A 17,098-nucleotide genomic window follows, 5' to 3' on the forward strand; every position below is an offset into this window, starting at 1 on the left:
TGCTCACTAGCTTCATGGTCTGAGTGCGGTGTCAGGAAGAGGGTGAAATAAAATGTGTTAGTTTCTAAAGTGCCCCAGCGCTACTTGTATTTTTAAAAGTAGGTTTTCAAAACCTGAGGGTGATTTCACCACTGCTTGGCATCCTCAGGGGCAGCGAGGGGAGGCTGCACGTGTCAGGATGGGCTCTGCTGCCTCCTCCGCGACTGGGGAAAAGAAGCAAGGGGCGGTAACCTTTAGCTCCAGCTGCGACGCCAAAATGAGTCGCTCCCGGCCCTAGTGCCTGCCGCTGCCTTGTGCCCTCCCTCTCCTGTTTCAGCCGAGAGCGGCTCGCTGCTAAGGCCCCGAGAACGCGACGAGGGGCTGGGGAGCACAAGGGCCAGGAAGCAGCCGGGCAAGCCGAGGCCGCGGGGGCGAGCCGGGCAGGGGCAGCAGGGGGCGCTGGCTGGGCCCCTCGCGCCTGGCCTGGGCGGGCAACGATGAGCAGGAAGCCGCAGCCCGGCCCTTATCAGCGGGCGGCAGGCGGGGCCGGGCCCCGGACCCTGCGCTGCGGCTCCATGGGCGGCGGGGGGCAGCGGCTCTAGGCGCCTCTTCTCCCGCGCCGCGCGGCAGGGCCGAATAGCAGCAGCCCGGCCTCCCCTGCCCCATGGCGGGCTACGCGCCCCGCCTACCCCTGCTGCTGCGGCGGCTGCCGGCGGCCTGGGCTCGGCCCGCCCGGCTGCCCGCGAGCGGCGCCCGGCTCCTGCTGCTCTCGGCCGGCAGGTGCGGGGCCCCCGCCGAGATCGGCCCCCTGCGCTTCCTCCGCGGCGGCGCCCCCCGCTCCGCGTCCTCCCGGGCGGCCGGGACGGCGGCAGCGGGCGGGGAGCCCGAGCGGCGGGGCGGCCCCCGGGGGAGCGGGGCAGACTCCGAGGTGAAGAGGCTGCTGGCCCTGGCGCGGCCCGAGCGCTGGAGACTGACAGGTACCTGCCCCTGCCCGGTCCCGCGGCGCTGCCTGCCCCTCAGCCATTGTGACCTGCCCTGCCCGCTACAGTCTGTGCCCCCCTCCCCGCGTGACACCTGCACCCCCTTGTCACAGGGCCCCCGATCCTCGCATGCAGCTGTCACCACAGTCCCCACATACCCCTGGCACCCGGCCCTTACCCACAGAGAGGGACGGGGAAGGGATCAGCACAAGGCTGCTCACTTGTCAAGAGTCACAATCTTTGTGAGCAGGTGAAGGAATAATGTAGTGACACTAATGTAGACTTGGAGTAGAAATGAGTCTCCAGGGGATAATATATCGTGGGTCGCCCTTTTCTGCAGGGGTGGGGAACCTAAGGCCTGGGGGCTGAATCCGGCTCCTGGCTTGCCTGGATCTGGCCCCTGAGGCTCGCTGCTCCCCCCCCCCCCCAGCATTGGGGAACCCACACTGGCACACAAGCCCCTCTAAGGGTCCCTCCATGGGTATGGAGTGCCAGCTCCTCACTGTATGGGGGCAAGCCCCAAGCCTCTCTGTCCAGAGTCAGGCAAGCCAGAGTTGATCTAATCCATGGGCTAATCTCTGTGGGCTGCTTCTTCACTCAGGCTCCTCCCCCATCAGAGTGCTGCCTTGGAGGCTTTTCCACCGCTGCTCCAATTGGCTGTAATCGTGGCCAATAGGAGCAGCAGGGAATGGTGCTTGGAAGCAGTGGGGGACATGGGCCATGTGCATCCCTGGGGAACTACACCAGGTAAGTGTTCCTGTCATTGCCCAGACCTCCCACCCCAAGCCTGCTTTCTGGCATCCCCCTTCTACACTGAACCCCTTATTTTTGGTCCACTTCAGAGCCCTTGGGGGCCAACAAAATCTACTAGCCTAGGCCCCCTTTGGCTCTGGTGTGAGGGGAGAGTGTCTTTGTGATTCTGTCAGGGACCATGTCCAGGAGAGATTTTTTTTTAATGCTTTTCACTTTTGGGTGACCCCCAACTGATTTTTTTTTTATGTGGATCAGTGGCTCCCAACCCAAAAAAAGATTCCTCATGACTGCTTTAACGGAAGAGGTTTGCCATGCTGCCTTGCATGGCTGGCTGGTGATGCAATGCAAAGCTCAATTGTTTAGCTTTGCACAATAGCTATATTTTGAATGGGAATTCATCAGAGGCAATGGCAAGCAGTGGAAACACCTTAAAGGTAAAAAATAAACATTCCAGCAAGGCTGGGGTTTGCCTTTTCTGTGGATAGAAACAATAGGCTGTTTCAGTATGATACAGAAGAGGGAGTAAAACTCATATCCATTCACTGAGGAAACCCCCTTGTGGAACAGGGCTGGAACACTTACGCTGGAAATTGGAAGGTTTCTGACAAAAGAGTAAGGTTGTGGGAACAACTTTGCAATAGAAGTACTGGGGATGAACAACCTAATCACTGTTAAGATGAGGCATGGCAGATTTATGAGCAATATTATGTGATGGGGTTGCCTGTGATAACAGGAAGATTGGATATGATCTGTTTCTATAACCTATTTTCTTTTTTTGAGATGCCAAAATGATTAATCTAAATTACAATTAAAAACTGACATTTCAGTTAAACTGCTCATTTAAAATCACTAGAATGGTAAATGCAAAGCTAGAACATTGCTTTTTAAAATTCTGCTGTTTGGTGGCCTATAGGGAAGTGGATTTGCTTAAAATGTAGGGGTGGGGAGTTGTTTGTTTTTGTTTTTTAAAACCTCTTCCACCTTTAATACCAGGTTTTGGCCTGAAGCAATTTTTTTTTATATTGCCAAGTTACAAATGATTGGCATCCTTTTGTCTGCGGGAGATAATGGGAATTGCAAACTGTGATGTAGATGGTTTGCAATGGATCATGTGACTGAATAGTACAGTCCGAGATTTGGTCTTTGGCAGTTATTGTGTCTTGTATGTGTCTTGGTTGGGAGCTGCTTGCTTCTTAGACTCTGCTCTCTTTAAGCTGTAGGAGCCAGACTTTGTCATGGATTTTGATGCCCTGATCGAGACAATGGTGTCACTTACTGTGATCACTTTCCAAGATTTCCAGTTGTTCAGGGTTGGCTCCAAATTATTTCATGTTTCACTTGCATACAGAGGCAGCCCGAGTCGGGCTGCCAGCAGCTGGTGCCCCAGGCAGAATGTGCGATCGGCACCTTCACCTCCACAGCCCTCAGTGGCGTGATGCCATCATTGGGCGCCCCGTTTAACGCAGTGCCCTAGGCAATGTCCGAGTCGGCCTATATGCATGGGCCGCCCCTGCTTGCATATGTTTTTATAGTGAACTGTGGGACGGTCTTGTTTTCTGTAATAGCTCTCCATATAGCATACTGATACAGCGGCAGCAGCGTGGGGTGGCAGCCGGCTCCCTGGGAACTGAGGTATAACCATTTGGGTAACAGATAAGCTCATGCTTATCGGTTTCCCATTTAAACGGGTACGCTTTTACATCCCTACTTCTAGCTGGCTTACATTTAGGGTGATTAAAAGAACTCCCCTCTCCTGATTGAAAGAACTCCCCTTTCCAATACAACTGTTTTCTGGCTGCTGATTATGAGAGCAAAGGCCAGACCAGCACTTCAAGTTGTCCATGAGTTCTTGTAGATCTTCATTGTGGGTAATTAGAGCAGCATTATTAGCAAACAGAAGTTCCCTGATTTGCACCTGCCAAGTTATAAACACCTGAAAATCATTAACAATGAAAATGTCTGCAGTAATTTAATTATAGGAGAAGTAGCAAATACAATTGTAGATGCTTCTGTAAGGGGAAAAATGAAAAATTCCCGTGCTGTTTTTCTTTTTGCTCATAACTTACTTTTTTTTACTAGGGTTTACAACAATCTTGTTACTACTGTGGGTTGGGAAATTGACCCTTAAAGACTTTTTTTGTTGCTTGGTATTACTTTTACTTTTATTTGACAGAGTTTTTTGTAAAAGGATAGAGGTTTACTGTTTGGTAACAGATTTGCTGTAAAAGACACTTTGGATATAAAATGCTGGTTAATTCCTTCTTCTAAATTCTTAGCTGATACAAATGGCAAACAAATGTTTTAATGTCTATACTAGAAGATTTACTGGGCATTGCTTGAGTCTTTGAGGGCAAGGGACTGGCAGTGTGGGGGGTGCAGGAGTCAGGTAAAGAGTTTTGGGTGTGGGGGACTCGGGGCAGAAGGCTGAGGATTAGGGAGTACAGGAGTCAGGGTTGGGGGTGAGGAGTGGCTCAGGGCAAGGGAATGAGGGGTACAGGAGTCAGAGCATGGGGTGAGGAGGGACTCTGGGCAGGAGGTTGGGAGGAGGGGGGCTTAGTGGAGGGGTTTGGGGGAGCTGTGACCCTGTCCTGTGGCTTTTCAGTGGGGTGGGGGAATGGGCGATCACGCACCTTGCCTTCAGGCTTCTCCCCAGAGCCAGCCTGAGATGGGGGGAGGGCTACAAAGGCTAGCCTGGGGGGTGGGGGTGGAGGAAAGGGGCTGTACAGGCATCTGGCCCAAGCAGTGCTTCCTGGCCTGGCCTGGCGGCGGGAGAGGGGCTACACAGGCTGGCTGAGGTGTGCAAGCAGGGGCCATGCTGGGGATGGGGTGGGCTGTGCCTTCTCCAGGGGTGGGATGTTCTGCCCAGGTCCAGCAGTGGGTCCATCAGGGCTCCTCCCCTCCATTTGGCGCTGCGGCTGAGGGCTAGAGGGAAGAGGTTTGGGGCAATATGGCAAGCCCTGGCCCCAGCTAACCACTCTCTTCCTTGTGCAGCCACCTCCCTGTGATCGCTCTGTAGAACAGCTGTCCCCCATGCTTGCCGCCCCCAGTGACTGTTGCGGAGCATAACTGTCCCTCCAAACAGACCCCTTCCTTTTTCATGTTATGGAAAACAATGGAATTCCAGGCACATCCCATTGCTTTAAGGATAAGGGGAAGCTGCATACCAAATTTGGTGGTTCTTCCACTTACTGTTTAGGAAGAGTTCTTGAACAAACGGACTCATGAATGGATAGATGGATGGATGAGTGAACTCGTGGACATAGACAGATGCACAAACTCTCCAAAATATCTACAGTATATAGATTATGTACAGTTTTGTTTTATTGAAGTAAAACTCCTCAAAATCCCTTTATTAGACATAAAGGATAGTGACACCTCTCTGACACAGCACATCCGTTCAAATGCTAATTAATGTTAATTAAAAATATGAGTACATGCCAAGTAGAAGATTTACTCCAGAGTTATTCTGTTGTTTTGTACAATGAAGTTACAGAGTTCTTAATTCTGTAGTGTCTCCAAGTATTAAGAAGGGTAACTACTATAAAGAAGATGGCTTCAGGATTCCTTGTTTACCTAATTGTATGAGATCAATCAGGTGTCTTCAGCTATCTAGAATGGCACCTAAATCACATAAGTTTAAAAACAGAAAATATGAGATCAAGATTATAAGGGTATGTCTAGACACAGGTTTTTTTTTCGAAAGGAGAGATGCAAATTAGCACCAAACTTGCATATGTTTTTCCATTGGATTTTCGAAAGCGGGTCTTTTGAAAGTGAAAGCAATCTGGATGCAGTTTTTTCAGAAAAAAACCCTTTTTCGAAAAAAAAGCTCTTCCTAAAAAAGGAGGTTTACGTGGTTTTTCAAAAAAGTTTTTTTTTCTGAAAAAACCATGTACAGGCTATTTTCACTTTAGAAAAACCTGCTTTCGAAAAGGCGATCAGAAGAAGATATACAAATAGTGCAAAATTTGCATATCTCCTTTCGAAAAAAAAACCCCTAGTCTATAAGTACCCCAAGAGTTAAATATAGAAAAAATATATGAGATCAAATTCATCTCCTGGAGAGAGAGGATGTATTAATTATAAAACTGATATGCTTTATCTTGCATTGTGTTCTAAGTTCTAAAAATGTCTTTTACTTCAATTTCTTTTGTTTATATTCCTGATCATTTCCCATCTCATGTGTCTTCTGTGCTTTGTCCAGTCCTGCACCCTGATTATTTGTACTGGTTGAACCTCTCTCGTCCGGCACCCTCGGGACCAGACCGGTTCCAAATGAGAGAGTTTTCTGGATCACGGGAGGTCAGTGTTTTCTAGCAGCATTACCTACACTTCCACTGCTTACTGTGATTTTAGAGGACATTTAGGGGTACGTTAGAGCTAAATAACAGCACAAGACACTGAGAGCTACGACTGGAGTCTGTAAACAAACTTTACGAGACTGTGGGAAACTTGGCCACACCCATGAAAAGTGGACATCTGGCTAACTAAAATCATTCTGGATGACGGCTGTTTCTGGATAAGAGAGTTCTGGACAAGAGAGGTTCACCCGTACTTCCATTCCTGAACCTGGATGCAAAACTAGAGAACTACGTCTACATTGCCCCATTTGTGCAAGAACATATGCAAATGAAGTGTGGCGATGAATATTGCCATGCCTCATTTGCATATTTAGTGAGCTGCCATTTTTGCGCAAGATGGAGCAGTCTACACGGCTCCTTTTTGCGCAGAAACTCCCTCTTGCGCAAGAGCTGTTATGCCTGAAAATAAGCAGCAGAACAGCTCTTGCGCAAGAGGGGTTTTTTGCGCAAAAGGGCAGCTCATTAAGTATGCAAATGAGGTGTGGTGATATTCATCGCCACGCCTCATTTGCATATGTTCTTGCTCTCCATTAAAGAGTGTATCTCTTCTCTGTAAATACTCAGTGCTTATTTGCTCAGAGTAAAAGACAAGTGTTTCCCCATCAGGTTCTTCAGAAAGTGAGTAATGTTTTGCAGTTGCGTGCTCGTTCACCATACTCGCTTCCCCATAAGTGGCCATAACAAATATTGATCTCATCACCTTCTGTTCATGCTGATAATTTTATTTACTTTTCACTTGTGGCAAATGACACTTTCTCATTCTTCTAAAAAGCTGTATAGAATTGCAGGAAGTGGTTGTTTTTATATCTTTGCATAGGAAATTTCAAAGCCTATAAAACATTTAAAAAAAATCTTAGTTAAGGAGCAGTATTATCATAACTTTATCCATGCTAATTTTTCAGACCTACAATATGTATCTCTGATCTTATTCAGAAATTGGTCTCCGATGCACTTGTTCGGTACAGGCAGTCCCCGGGTTACGTACAAGATAGGGACTGTAGGTTTGTTCTTAAGTTGAATCTGTATGTAAGTTTCAGCCGCTGCTGAAACTGACCGCCAGTTCTGACTTACATACAGATTCAACTTAAGAACCCCAAGTCAGCTGCTGCTGAAACTGATCAGCAGCTGATTCCAGGAAGCCTGGGGCAGAGCAACTCTGCCTCGGGCTTCCTGTAGTCAGCGCTGGTCAGTTTCAGCAGCGGCTGACTTGGGGACGCCAGGGGCAGAGCAGCTGGGGTGCTGCTGGGTTGCTCCAGTAGCACCGCTCCTCGCTCCTTGGCGCTACTAGACCAACCCAGCAGCACCCCAGCTGCTCTGCCCCAGGCGTCCTGATTCAGCCACTGCTGAAACTGACCAGCAGCGGCTGAATCAGGACCTGGGGCAGAGAGGCTGGGGTGCTGCCGGGTTGGTCCAGTAGTGCCCAGAGCGGCGCTGCAGGACCAATCGGCAGCGCCCCAGCTGCTCTGCCCCAGGGTCCACAACAAAAGCCTGGTCTTCTGGGGGGGGGGGCACACTAGCTGCGCCCCCCCCCCCCCCCCCCCCCCCGCCCAGCAGACCAGGGACACAGGGAGCAGAGCGGCAGCGGGGTGCCGTGCCTCTGAGGCTTTGCTCTGGCAAAGTCTCAGAGGCGAGGGACCCCGCCGTGGCTGCGGCTTCGCTCCCGGTGCCTGTGGTCTGCTGGAGACAGTCTCCAGCAGACCTGGGGCACCGGGAGCAGCTTACGAACGGGGCTTTCTCGCCCCGGAGCTCGCAGGCAGCAATCCGCCACCTCGACCTCCGGGGCGAGAAAGCCCCGTTCGTAAGTGCGGATCCGACATAAGCCGGATCCGCGTAAGTCGGGGACTGTCTGTAGTTTGATTTCTGGATGGGGATCACATCTTCTGTTTCTATAATTACAAGAGATTCAATAGTACACCTGTATAGAAAGGGGCTATCAAATGAGCCAAATGGCTTTTTGTTATGGTGTTTTGTAGGTATTTAATAACAAAGGTATGATGTTTTTAAAAAGTAATTCAATCAGCAGTGTGATTTAAGGTGGTAGTGATCCTTTAAAAAATTGTGGTTATAAAAAAGCATGTTACCTAAGTAATTAATCTTACTTGCTGATTGTTTAAAAATTAATATATGCAGCTCTCTCCAGGAATATACTTTTGTCACACTAATAGAGTTGAGTAAGTTGGGTAGATAGTGATAATAATTAGATGTATATTAATTGTGTGTTTTATTCAAGTTCATACTTGCATTACTCCCATTTGAAATGTTTAATGGCAAAACTAAAAAAATAGGAGTAATATAGTACTTTGTATGATATTGTACGCTTAAAGGTTTCTTATTTCAGTTCAACACTGTTATTTGGAAACTCTGCGTTTTTAAGGCTGAGATAGAATAGCCTATATATCTTAAGAGAACAAAATTGACATTTAAAAAAACCACATTTGTAATAAAATCTATATTATTAACATCTCCTTCTACTAAAATGGCATACTGTAAATGCCTAACTTACTCTTATACTTTCATATTGTTTGTTGGTACCATGTTCTGATCTCTTTGTCAGACTTGGGGACAGGTGAATGTGTGGTATTATAGACTGTGAACAACACAGTAGTCGTCTGCATATTGTTGGCATCTGAGCCCATGAAGTGTTACTACTTCTACTGGCAGATGCTGTTGTGTGGATCCCTGTAATACGCCACAGATAATAGACCCAATGGCAGAATTGCTTTCTTCTGGATTTGTCCTTTGAGGAAAAACTCAATCAGTCCCATAGTAGGGATGTTAGATATCGGGTAATTAAATAGTTGAGAATTCTTACTGGTTACTCGACTATTGTATAGACCCCGGGGCGGGGGCAGCAGCCAGTGTGCTCCAGCCCCTCTCCCAGGGAGCCCCTGCCACCCCACTCTGGTGGCTCTGTATCAGAGGCAGAAGTGCAAGGTGTCATGCAGGAGCTGGTTCAAGAGAGGAGCCAGTTTAAAAACCAGCTCCCCTCGCAGACCAGTTGTCTGCCTCCCAGTGCTGCTGTCTCTGATACAGAACCAGCAGCGTGAGGTAGCAGCAGCCCCTATCTGGGGGCGGGGGCTGGGCTCCCCGCAGACAGAGGCTGCTCAGCCTCCCACAGAGCAGCCTCTGTCTGTGGTAAGCCTGGGCCTGCTGCGGACAAAGGCTGTTTCACAGCAGCCTGCCCTGCTTCCCTCTGCACTGCTGCCTTTAGGGTTGCCAGGTGTCCGGTTTTCAACCAGACAGTCCAGTATTTGAGCTTTCTGTTCGGGAAACAAATTGAGAAAATATAAATGTCCGGTATTTTCTAAATAAGATGTAATGTAGATTGTGATGTAATGTCAAGTGTGTCCAGTATTTTTGTTGAAACAATCTGGCAACCGTAGCTGCCTCTGTATCAGAGGCAGCAGTGTGTGGGGGGACAGGCGACACCACGGAGCTGGTGTCGGGGGGAACCAATTTTTAAGCCAATTCCTCTCAGCACCGGCTCCTGTTTTTCCCACTCCCCCTTGCTGCCTCTGATACAGAGGTAGCAAGGGGGAAGGAGAGATGCATGTAGTCAACAAGATTAACCAATAAGTTGACTACATGTTGACATCCGTATTTCATAGTATAGTTTTTGGATACTCGCCACTTCTCTGAGATGGGATAACAGTATTTGTGACTGTACTGATAGCTGTGGGGAAGTCTAAGAGTAGTGTGAGTACAGAATAGATCTTTTCCCTTTTTCCATGCAAAAAAGAGCAGCCACTAATACTGTTCCAGGTTCTAGCCTGAAACGCGACTCTTAGGCTCAAGGCTACTGGTGTTAGACAAATGTGTGAGGATGGCTAATTGCTTGCTACTTAACTGAATTAATTTTATAAAGATCAAATGAGTACTTTAAATGTGTTTTTTCTCTGGCAAATGGTTTGTTTGTAGTTCAGCAGTTTTCACATTAAATATGTGTAGTTTTCAGAAAAGACGTTTTTTGATAGCTGTCAGCCCTGCAGGCTCAGCTTGGTTCTGAAAATAAAACTCTTGTTCATCTCCAATAATAAAAGTTTTTTTAGGCCAAATTCTGGCTTCAGTTGCACTCGTGAAATCCTCGTTGCTTTCATTTGCCATTCACAATAGCACAGCCTTGTTGTCACTAAGGTTGTGCTTGTGATTTTACAGATGGCCCTGCAATTTAACACTTCTCCTCATGTGTGACTCAAAAATTCAGCAATTAAATTCACACTTTGAGTTGTATTGTTTCTGTGGGCCTGGCAGCAACAAATGGTAGTAAAAATATATTTTTGCCATCAAAGCAGAGATGACTCAATGCACACAGGGAACAAATCATCTCTTTAACGAGGATGCCAGTTGTACAATTATTTTTCACAATATTCCTACGTTTCAGTTTCTTGTCTACTCTACAGAAACTTCTGAAAAAATAATACTGGAAGCTCTAGTATAGATAGGCCGTTGGCTGCTGACTGTTTTCACCGCTGTTATTTATCCTGTATGGTAGCAAGTCTAATCTGCTTTATGCTGAAAAAGATGCCAGCAGTTATTGGGTTTGTTAAAATAGGGATGACATTAATGACTGAAACTTGTCCAGAGCTTCGCTAGTATAGAGTCCCTGAGGCAGTGAATACCTCACTCTCAAAGTGAGAAATGTTCTCCTCATAAACATTCTAGCTGTTCTTCCATAGTGAGCAGTACAGAACTTTCAAGATCAAAAAAGGAGCAGTTGTAGTTTTTGTTCAGCCCTGTATCCTGCCAGTTTCCCTGGCAAAATAAAGGGCAATCCAAGTGGAGGGGAAAGTTTGAGCCTAGACAAATTTTCTCAGGTGCTCACGAGAAACAAGGCAATACATAACCCACCAAAATATTCTAAAAGACAGCTGATGTAGTAATAGGTGGTTGCAGATGTTGCTCTGACAAGATCATTTTTCTGCTCACTGAGGCTATGTCTACACTACAGGGTTTTTGTGCAAAACCTGCGCAGCGTCCACACCTCAGGCACGTTTTTGCACAAGTAAATTTACAGTGAATCGACAGAACAGAGGCATTTTGTGGTGTAGGTATTTCTCTTTCCACGAGGATTAACTCGTTTTTGCACAAGAGCTCTTGCGCAAAAAGATGTGTGTGGATGGGCAACAGGGTTTTTTTTACACCAAAGCACAGGTGTTCTGGTGGCTATTCTGTGAATAGAAATCAGAGCTTTCTTGTGAGAGAGCGTCCATGCAGTTTGGACGCTCTCTTGCACAAAGTGCATGGCTTTTGCCATGCACTTTTGTGGTGTGGACGCACTCTTGTGCAAGAAATCTTTGCAGAAGATGTCTCCCGCAAAAAGCTTTTTGCGCAAGAAGCCTGCAGGGTAGATGTAGCCTGAATGTTCTTTCACAAATGGGTTTACTTTTTTGTTCCATTACATTTTGGGTGATGGATTGTGTTTGACTGAACAGCTAAGACACACCAGCTTTGTTTGCAAGAGAGTCTTATGTTATGCTGCCTGTTTGAAAATATATCCAAGTCTTCTGTATTAGCACAACACACCTTCCTATATACAATTTTGTTGAGACTGGTGCATTCAATAATCAGTGTAAAATTGAATTTGCAGTATTCCATTCAAGATGTAAGAACCAAAATAGAGACCTAGTAATAGAGAGATCTCAAGAATGAATAGAAAGTAAAGGACAGTTTATATGTACTATTAAATTTTACACAAACTGAGTGACTTTTTTTGGTTTGTTTTCAGCTGCTGTTGGCTTTCTGACAGTTTCCAGTGTCATCACCATGTCTGCCCCTTTCTTCCTGGGGAAAGTTATCGATGTAATTTATACAGATCCCACTGGAGATGTCACTGACAGCCTGACCAGCCTCTGTGCCTTGCTAAGTGGAATTTTTGTGTGTGGTGCTGCTGCCAATGCTATTCGTGTCTACCTCATGCAGACCGCAGGTAAAAATAAAATGGGGTCAGGAGGTTGTCTCCTCTTTGCCATAGAAACAGAGTATTGTCTAATGATCTGAGAGAAGACCGTGAAGCTAGTTGAGATTTTTCTGACAGAACTGTTAGTGTATTTTATCATGTCGAAGGAACAAAGCAATTCAAGAGTAGGCATCCTAAGATAGTTAATTCATTTTTATTTAATGTTGAGAGATCTTAAAACTCATTTTGTATAGATCTCAATATTTTATAAAATTGTACCATGACTTCAACGTTGCAGAACCTTGTACAGTAAAACTCCAGTGGTTCAGCATCCAGTGGTCCGGCACTCCTGATGGTCCGGCACCATCTGGATCCCGGAAGTGCTCCGGGCAGCCGGACAATTGGAGCTGCTCTGCCCCCGGCTTCCCTGATTCAGCCACTGCTGAAACTGACCAGTGGCTGACTCGGGGAAGTCTGGGGCAGAGCTACTGGGATGCTGCCGGGTTGGTCCCACAGTGCCAAGGGGCGCATCCCCCCCACTCCACCGCAGACCTCTCATAGCCCCCCCCTTCCGATAGTCTGTCATATTTGATAATCTGGCACCCCCTGGGTCCTAAAGGTGCCGGATTATTGGAAGTTTACTGTATTAATCTTGTATGAAGTCAGGAACTTGTGAGTGTGTTGTGTGTATCCTGCATGAAAATTTTTGGTATATCATGACTTGCTGGAAATAGTGAACCTTTTTGTTCCTTATTAGGACAAAGAATTGTGAAGCGACTTAGAGCAACTATGTTCTCTTCTATTCTGAAGCAAGAAATTGCATTTTTTGACAAAACCAGCACAGGAGAATTGATTAACCGCTTGTCTTCAGACACAACACTGTTGGGACGTTCCGTGACTGAAAACCTTTCTGATGGACTACGTGCAGGAGCTCAGGCATCAGTTGGGGTTGGAATGATGGTATGTATGTCTGTCATCTTCTGCCCCTCTCTTGTGCTGTTTGCAGCAGGTTCAAGGTTGTGTAGCTTACTATCCAGTAACTGCTGTGTGTGTGAAGGTTCTGTAGTTTGCTGTACAAACTGTGTACTTTGTAGAGGCAGATCTATTCTCCTGTTTTCTTAAAATCTACAATCCCATTTTTTTTGTGTACTATATTGTAATAAACTTTGCTGGCAGCCAGTTCTGAGTCTGCTACAAAGTGGAAACCCATGATAAGAGAGATGGAGGAGGAACTCTGTGTGTTTTTTTTTTTCTTGTCTGAAAGATCAAAAGTGAACTGTTTACTGCATTTCTTAGGTCCCTCCATTTATATATCACCAAGAATTTAGCTGTTGAATGGCATTATCGGGTGATGGTTACTGTTTAACCACTGGCCTGGATGGGCTAGAACAGCTCCCCGCATGATGCGAACAGAGGGCTGCTCCAGCCTGGCTGGGCCCACCATGCTTTGGTTGGAGAGGTGCTCCAACCTGGCTGGCTGGCCCACCCCTATTTAAGAGATTATCCAATTAAACATAACATTTAACTGGTTAACTGATTAAACAGGATTTTACATCCCTATAATGGAACCTTTGTTATTGACAGTAATAGGAGCAGGAGTGGGCACTTAGCCTGATTGAAAACTTGGTGAAGCCATGCAGATTGTGCCAAAAAATCAGTGAGCAGGATTAGACTTAAATATCAAAATACTGATAAGAATTTTGCAATGGGTAAGAGACGGGCAATGGCTTGTGTAGGTAAAAGATCAGTAAAGAGTTTCAGGGATACACAGCAAGTAAAATACTTTTTGATGATGGTCAGTTTTAGCTAATAAAAAACTGACATGTCCCTTTTGCCCCCTGTTGTTTATCTGGCCTGAGTTTTGTTATGCTACCCTATCTCAGAGAATTGGAAACTTGGTGGTAATCCTTTTAAATGAAAAGCATGGTTTTCTGGTGTCTGTTCAGGAAAGACAGACAGGAAAAAAGAAGGGCTTTCTAATTTGGTAGTGCCAGCAAAGTTGAGTTTCTGACTCTATAAATATTTAAAGCATTAGTTAAGTCATTTTATCTCTGATAAAATATATGGCTTTCAGTCTTCTGCTAAAATAAATGTAAAGGGCCTTGTCCCACAAGATAGATTGCCTAAGAATATTTTTTTTATTGATTTCAGTTAGGAGTTTTGCTTAAAAATTGCTGTCTTGGCATGGTCCTATTAGGTTAACAAGAAAAAAAATTACATGGATTGAAAGGCTGTTGTAAAAATGCCTTATAGCCTATCATATTAATAATACATCTGTAGGATCATTTTTTAAATGTATCTGGAAATTTCTTCTCAGAGCATCAGAAGGAAAACAACCAAGTGAAATAACATGCAGCAATAAAAGAAGTACTTTAAAAAAAGCCTTCTTTCAATAGTAAGCTACTTTTGCATAGCTATTTGGATGCTGCTTGTTAATTGTGGGAGAAGATATTATAGGACAATTAACTAAATCCATTCTTCTGACACATAAGAAAAGTAAATAGAAACTACCTTTGTTGGTACTGCTAGCTGGCCAGATGGTAAGGAATATTGGTGGTCTTTCATTCATCCACTTCACTAAAATACCATGCAGTATATCTGTTCTCTACATGCCTTTACCCTACGGATGTAATTAAGTAGTTGATTAACTCTTAAGCAAAAGCTTATAGGTTAATGTTATAGATTGCCCCCTCCAGCCCAACAGTAAATTTTTTAGCAGGTTGGCCAGCAACCCAGCTCAGGCCTGGCTCTCGCTGCATCTAGGACCTACCCGTGCTGCGGCTGCATTTAAAGCGTATTAGGAACTAGGCAGGCAGGCAGCCTGGCTCCGTTCTGGCTCGTGCCGGGTCTGGGAGCTCAGCCCTTTTCCTCCCCTCTCAACCCGGGAGGGGTTGCTGCCACCCTGTGCTGCTGCCTCTGTATCAGAGGCAGCAGTGCAGGGCGATAGGCAACTGGTCTGCGAGGGGAGCTGGTTTTTAAATTGGCTCCACTTGCAGACCAGCTCCCGCCTGGCACCCTGTGTTGCTGCCTCTGATACAGAGGCAGCAGCGTGGAGTAGAAGGGGGCTCCTCAGGAGTGGGGCTGGATTGCACCCACCCCCCAGGGACTATAAAATAGTTAAGTAATCGATAAGAATTCATGAGGTTAATTGACTATTCAATTAACCCATATTTAACATCCCTACTTTACACCAAACTTACTCTTCAGTATTTCATTGCTGATGGTGATACTTCGTGTTTTTGTAGCACCTTCTATTAAAAGATCTGAAACCTTTTATAAATATTAAAAAGTTACGCCTTTTAACACACTTGAGAGAGAATCTCTCCGTAAAATGACAATTTTAGCTAAGTGAATTGGCCAAGCCCATATATCAAAGGAGTGGCAGAGTCAGAAATTGAATCCAGACCCCTTGATTTGCAGCCCTTTGTTTTAAGTAGATAACATTCCCCCACTGCAATAGAGGAATAGGCATTTTGTATGTAAGAAATAAGACAAAAGTAATTGTGACCACATTAATTTTACAAAAGTCTGTTAGAAGCAACTAGACTGCAATAAGGCTCTACTAGTTTGTTTATTTGTATACCAAAATATTAACCCCATGGATACTTACTTCTTCCAGTTTTTTGTCTCTCCAAAACTTGCTACGTTTGTTCTGAGTGTTGTGCCCCCTCTGGCTATCATAGCTGTGATTTATGGAAGATATCTGCGGAAACTTACTAGAATGACCCAGGATTCCCTGGCAGAAGCAACACAGGTAATCTTGCTAAGAATCTTGGGAGATCATGTTAGATAGCATTAATCTGAATAATTAATTGTAGGGTTGAGAGGTACTGTGGGTAAAAATACCTCTCATTTCCTGAGCCAACCTATATCTCAGTACTAACATTCACTTTTAAAGAGCTTTATCTACAATGGAGTATTTAAGATCATACAAGATGTAGGAATTCTGCTGAGGAAATTGGGTGCTTTCTAGTATGAGGGAGAGAAATGTTGACCTAGAGCGACTATTTCTCTCCTTGGACCAGAGTATTGCATTTAAGATTACTGGAGTTGCTCCAGCAGGGCTTTTTAATATAAGAGGTAGCAGGCAGCTAGTCATTCTTTGTGAGTGGTCTTTGATGTTGTAACTGACCCCATGCTCCAATGTGGATCGACCTGAGCCAAGATGTGTTAACTTCCAGGGCATGATGCAGAGATCCTCTTTTCTCGTAGACAATTGATGAGGTGTTAAGATACAAGTTGGAGGGACCTCGTTAAGGGATATATTTATATATCCTAAACTTAAAATACAGAGAAGATGGTAGCAATCTCCTTCGAACAAACAGTACTGAGGAAAAGTTCTAGCTGATATATCCACAGTCTTCATCTTTATAAGCCCTGGACTATCATAGTTACAGACTCCTTGGCAAATTGACTTGTGAAGAAGAAAGATTAGCCTTTTGTTCATCTCTCCCATCCAAAAGAAGCTGATCTCTTTGTAAACAGATTGGAGATTTCCTAGTAATGAGTACTTTGCCTCCTATGCTGTGCAGAGGTTGAAGAGGATCTAAAACTATACCATTTTCCACTGTTTTTGTTCTTTTTAGATATTTCTCCAAAATCCTGTCTTGTCTCTTGTGCTGGAGCATTGTTCTGACATAAGATCATGTTGGTGCCCATTAGTAAGCATAGTAAGCAGTCTGATTGCATTTGGATACTTCTAAAACTAACTTATTTGTTCATTTGGAAGTGAAATTTACTCAATTGGAATTAATACATGGGCTAAATTCATACCTACTGCAACTGCATTGAAGTGAATGGAGTTATGCAAGCAATGAATTCAGCCTTTTCTATTTAGTACAGTATATATTGGAGTATTTGTTTTGTTTTTAATTCAAGTCATAAGAATAAAGAGATGCCATACTGGGTCAGACCATGGTTCATCTTGCCCGGTTTCCTGTGTCCAGCAGTGGACCATATCATAGTTGCAAAGGAGCATCTAGAAGATGGTGATTATGGAATGATCCATTTCTGTCTTTTGCTTCTGTTAGTCAGAGGTATAGGGTTACCACGAGCATGGGGGTGCATTCCTGCCCTTCTTGGCTAATAGCCATGGACAGACCTATTTTCCATGAACTTATCCAATTCTT

The 17,098-nt window shown here is 45.3% G+C and overlaps 1 protein-coding gene across 2 annotated transcripts in view; it reads left to right on the top strand.

Moving 5' to 3' along the window:
• Positions 1-256: 256 nt before the first annotated feature.
• ABCB10 (ATP binding cassette subfamily B member 10) overlaps positions 257-17,098 on the top strand; it is a 37,113-nt gene continuing 20,271 nt past the window's right edge. The window contains exons 1-5 of one of the 2 annotated variants that reach the window (XM_075924727.1): positions 847-956; positions 5,917-6,014; positions 11,799-11,999; positions 12,727-12,929; positions 15,589-15,723. In XM_075924727.1, the coding sequence (XP_075780842.1) occupies positions 11,837-11,999; positions 12,727-12,929; positions 15,589-15,723 (501 nt within the window). In that variant the 5' untranslated portion in view covers positions 847-956; positions 5,917-6,014; positions 11,799-11,836. Of the gene's footprint in view, positions 957-5,916; positions 6,015-11,798; positions 12,000-12,726; positions 12,930-15,588; positions 15,724-17,098 lie in introns of both variants that reach the window. The other variant, XM_075924726.1, reaches the window with a different exon arrangement.

This window comes from Pelodiscus sinensis, chromosome 3, assembly GCF_049634645.1.
Source record: "Pelodiscus sinensis isolate JC-2024 chromosome 3, ASM4963464v1, whole genome shotgun sequence".
In the NCBI taxonomy this organism is placed as follows: domain Eukaryota; kingdom Metazoa; phylum Chordata; order Testudines; family Trionychidae; genus Pelodiscus; species Pelodiscus sinensis.